At 40.1% G+C, this 5,386-nt stretch overlaps 1 protein-coding gene across 1 annotated transcript in view; it reads right to left on the reverse strand.

The window, feature by feature from the left end:
- The window catches only part of LOC107609745 (inositol 3-kinase), a gene marked incomplete in the record, with an annotated part of 2,867 nt that extends 2,629 nt beyond the window's left edge, over positions 1-238 (reverse strand). The window contains 1 exon segment of the mRNA XM_016311762.2: positions 2-238. Within this exon segment, the coding sequence (XP_016167248.1) occupies positions 2-17 (16 nt within the window).

Here is a 5,386-nt window from a genome sequence, read left to right on the forward strand (position 1 = left end):
AGAGAGTGGATAACCATTGTGATGAGGGAGAGAAGGGATCATGGGTGAGAATGAGAAGGGGTTTCAAGAGTTCTGAGAGTCCATTATTATTGTTATAGAAGAAGAAGAAAATGAAGAGAGTGAATGAATGGTGTGGTGGGAGAGGAAGAAGACGACGCGCGCCACAAATGTGATTTGGGTGTCAATACCTAGTTAGTTGCTGCCTTCCTGCCTTCCTTCCTTTCTACTTTCAACAGCAAGGCGTTATATTAGATTATATTATAGTTGTTTTAATTTAAAAAATTAATATTTATAGATACTCATGATTCGCTTTTTCTATGAGGAGAATTAAATGAAAACACGTGATGGAAATTGGACAAAAATAAAAGTATTTTTTTAAGAGGCCATCTAGTGTACAGATCAAATTTTATATAGATTTACGGATATTCTTTTTTGCTGCATCTCTTCTTGACACGTGTTACTATCTTTTGCAAAATGGTGCAGGGATCAGGAGAAGGTAGGCGCTCATGGGAATGGTTAGCTGAGTTTGTTGGGGTTGCACAACAGCTTCATGGGTTGGGTTTTTTAGGTCGGGTGGAGTACTTCTTAAAAAAAATGGATGAAACAATTGGGTTGAGTCTTCAGCAATCTTTCATTCTCGCACCATGTTCAGTTGCCAACCGAAGGAGAAACATCTCCTTGTAAGGAAACCCTAGGTTCCTCCACCGCAACCTCCGCTTTCGGGATTCTCATTGTCGCCGTTAGTTGCACGGGAGCTCCAACCACGTGCCTCCATTGCGAGCGTCGTCACCGAAGTGGTGGAGTCTCGCGTTCTATAACCCATAATCCTGTTCCGTCGCTCTTCTCCCGCTCTTCTCCCGCCCTCCCTCGTGGTCGCATCATTCAGGTTTGAGGAGAATACTACACCGGAAATGGATCTTCTCAATTTTTTTAACAATTGAGAGAGTAAAGTGTAATCTCTCACCATTAATTTTATAAGTGGGATCAATAATAAATATGAGAGAGAGAACAATAAAGGGCTAGAGATCACACTTTACACCTCAATTTTTTTTAACAATGGAGAGGATCCATTCCCATACTACACCTCATCGCATACTAGTTCACAGTGACAATTTATTTTGTGAAAAATTTAAAGTGAAACTCATTTTACAGTGGCATAATTACGGTATAAGGTAAAAAATAGATGTTAATTATTTTCACTTAATACTCTAATAGAACATTGCCATTCTTGCTTGTTTTGGTTCCTACTACAATCTCAATTAAGCCACTTCTTGTTCTTGTAATTAGAACTAAATATTGTCGGTAAGACATTGACAATCTGCCAGTTCTGCCGACCTATACCCTCGTAAGTAACCTTGATCATGTAATTGGAGCTGGCGCTAAAGCTCCAGTAGGTCGGAATGCGCCTTTTTCCTTCAAGTGTGAGACAGAAGGGGTGATGACCTCGAATCAGTCTCACCTTGAAGAAAGTTTTCTTGATGACCTCGAGCCGGTACTAGGAGTTCGTAATTCGCCTCCTCGGGACCACCTCCACACAATGCTCCTGAGTCGCAGAGCTCTTGTAAGTCCTCCATGAGTTCGTGGTTACCCTGGAGAACGTGCTCGTGATGTCGGTACTGCACCACGTGTAATGATTTATAGGTGATTTGTAAAACCCGGTCAAACCGTAATAAATTAAATAATAAATTAAATAGGAGCGAATATTGTTAGAAAATTTAGCAATCGGAATTTGATAATTTAAAAGTGATATTTGGATTCAGTGAATTTTTCAGAGTTGGAAAACATAGTTTTCTGCGTAAAAACGCGCACTGAAAATTTGACCGGAAGTACCGGCTAAGATCTATATGCTACTGCAGCTGAGAAAAGTGATTATAAGTAAATAAGGTTAAGAAATTAGGATTTATAATTAGGGAAGATAGAAATTTTTAAAATGCGATTTACAACGCTAATCTTAAAGGTTTTGGCCCAAAGTTGGGCCAACGGACTAAATCAAGTGAATTGGGCCCAAGTGGATCCAAGCCCAGCATATATAAGCTTTAACTTAAAGCCATTCAGCCACCACAACCCTCATTTAGTGTGGTTGTTGCTGTAATGAAAGGAGAGAGGTGAGAAGAGAGAAACTCTAACTCTCTTTGATCTTCAATTCATCATAACTTTCTCTACAGAACTCCGATTGACGAGTCGTTTGCTGCCACGCGTCGCTCTTCTCTTCCTCTCCGAGTATATCTAAGTTTTGTGGTGAGTATCTAATTCTCCTCTGCCCAATTTCGATTTTTCTCTTATATTTCGAATTTGGTTTGGGTTTTGAGGAAATGTTGTGATTTTGGTTGTTTAGGAGTGCTCTAGTATGAGCCATTGGTGATATTCATCACAAAATTTTGCGGGTTAAGGTAAGAAACCCTCAAACCCTTGTGATTTATCATTTTCATGAAACCTAGGTTGATGTATATATGTGAAATTGGTTATGTTAGTGTATTTGGTGATTTTGGTGCACAATTAGGAGGTTGGTGTTGACTTACAAGAAGAATCTCAATTGTTTTGGCTACAAGAGGTACGGTTTAAGTTTCATTTAAGTACCATGTGGTGTGATGAGAATTCCTAGGCTAGATGCTCCTAGGATTAAGTTTGGATTATGTGAATGGTTGGTATTAATATGCATAGTTGATATGTAATGTAAATTAATGATTGGGCTGAGAATTGTGTGAATTTTTATGTATAGTGTGTTGAGAATTTGATGAATTGAATGATGAATATTGGTTTGTGGACTATGTATTTAAAATTGTAAATTTGGGCCGGAGGCCGTGAATTTTGGGCCAGAGGCCGGAAAGAGGTAAGGAAGGTAAGTTGATATGTGTATTATGTGATGATATAAGTGATTGGATGGATTTAGATATTGAATGTGTGAATAATTGGTTTGGTTATTGAATAATAAGGTTTGAGGAATTGAGGTGCGGAATTTGATAGTTTTTGGGTAAAATTGTGTAGAGGAGGTAGGTTTGGTTTGGTTGAGTGTAATTATGTGAATGTAGTTGGGTTGTGGTCATTTGGATGAGTGGAAATGAATTTGCCTTGTGAACATTAGAAAAATTGGTGATTTCTATTCTTGGATAAAAACTAATTTTTGACCAAATTTAGCAGCCCGTAACTCGGACCACAAAGTTTGGAATTCTTCAAAATTGGATTTTTATGAAAGTTTATTCAACGATCTTTCCAACGGTTCAGAAATGGTTGAAAAAGGAGTTTTGTAGAAGAAGTTATGTGTGTTGAAAGTTTGGGGTTTGAAAATGTAATTCTACAGCTTTTTAACTTAGTAAAAATTTTGGAAAATTGTGCCTCCACACGCACGCATGGCTGACATGCACGCGTCAGTCTCGATTCTTAATCACCCACACGTGCGCCTGGCCGACGCGTACGCGTCGATGCACGGATGCGAATGCTTCGTAGAAAATCCAGAGAGTTGTGCGGGTACTGTGCTGGTTTTGTGCGAGACGCGTCATTCTGCTTTTCTGACTCCCACACGTGCGTATGGGCGACGCTCACGCGTCACTCTGCTTTTCAACCTTCCATGCGTGCGCATGGGCGACACGCATGCGTGACCCTTTTTTCAGCAAAAGTTGATTTTTGAGTCTTTAAAGCCAAATTTTAGACTTCTAAGCCTCCATTCTCATCCTCTAAGTCTTAAATCTTTATAGTATGCCTAGTAATGAAAAGAAGTTAGGATATGTGATAACTTATGGACGAAGTAAAGTGAGAATCAATGATGAATGATGAGTATTGATGATTGTATGAGCTACTGAGGGTGATGATGGAAGTGCGGTGTATGCCGTGAGCCGAAGGGCTGTATTTAATAATGATTATTGGCTGGTTATGGGTTATGTTGTGAGCCAGATGGCTATGATGAATATTGATTTATGGCTGAAAATGAAAATATAGTTTTGAATGATTGTTTTATCTTGAGTTCCATTTCTCGAAAGTGCGACCCTAGGGAAATGAAGGAAGGTGAGGATTCCCTTCCTTGTTCTTCCTGGTATTGTAAAATTGCCCCCAGCGAGATGGTGGGAGGTTAGGATCCCCTCCTTGATTCCTCCTGGAAATATGAGAACGTACCTCCTAGGTAGATGCAAGGGTTGTGGTTGCGTCCCACTTGCTCTAGGTTGGTTAGTATAGAGGCTCCCCAGGTAGATGCAAGGGTTATGGTTCGTCCCACTTGCTCCAGGTCAGAGATTGTGATGCTTGGGTAGTAGCGATAGTAATGGTTACTCCACTCGCTCCAGGTTGAGCTTTTAAACACCTGCCTGGGTAGATGCAGTGGCTTTGGTCCACTTGCTCCAGGATGTGGTGAGATATACCTGCCCGGATAGATGCAGTGGCATTGATCCACTTGCTCCGGGTTTGGTTTGCAACTCCTTGGGTAGATGTAGTGGTTATCCTTCACTTGTTCCCAGTCGAGTATGATTTGAGATTGAAACTATCTGAGTCTCGGATTTCCTTGGGTAGATGCAGTGGGTCGACTCTACTTGCTCCAGGTTGAGATCTAAGATTCTGTTGACCTATGTCGTAAGTGTGGCCGGACACTGTGAAAGTTCCAGATGAGCTCGCCCCCGTGAATAAACACCAGTGTGAGTATTGTGTGACTATGATTATGATTGTGAATAACTCGAGTTGGGGATGCACGACAGAGGGACAGTCTAATGGTTAGCTACCAAGACTTATCGGGTTGGCTTTATAACCGACAGATGAGACTCATCAGCCATAGGGCAGGCATACATCATTTGCATATGTTTGAATTATTTGGGTTTGCCTATTTGTTTTGGATTGCTATATCATATATGCTATGTTACCTGACTATATGCTACCTGTTCTTCTTGTACCTTAATTGTGTATTACTTGTCTGTATTGTTTGTGTTTGTACAACTGAGAGGTCCCTCATGCTGGTGTCGGTTGACGCTGAGGGCTGTTCTTATTGAAATGGAATAATGATCTGATCTATTTAAAATGACGATTATTGAATGAGATAATTTGAGCTCCCTGGGTAGACGCAGTGAAGTGATTTCACTTGCTCCAGGTGAGGATATGAAGTATTGATATAGAATTGTTGAGATAAAATAACTGGTGATGGTTTGTCTTATGATCTTGATTCTGATTTGTTGGAGAGTTAGAAAGTTAGGAAACATGAGAAAGATGAATCAGATTTAGCATTCCCTTATAACAGTTGCCTATTTATGGATTAGCGAGAATATAGGATGAATATTTTGTGAAAGGAAGTCTAGGATGCTTAGTGAGTTTTTATTACAATGCATTGTATCTATTTGGCACTTTTACCGTACTGGGAACCCATGGGTCAGGGGTTCTCATTCTGTATATATCTCTTGTTTTTCAGATACAG

Source organism: Arachis ipaensis, chromosome B07, assembly GCF_000816755.2.
Source record: "Arachis ipaensis cultivar K30076 chromosome B07, Araip1.1, whole genome shotgun sequence".
In the NCBI taxonomy this organism is placed as follows: Eukaryota; Viridiplantae; Streptophyta; class Magnoliopsida; order Fabales; family Fabaceae; genus Arachis; species Arachis ipaensis.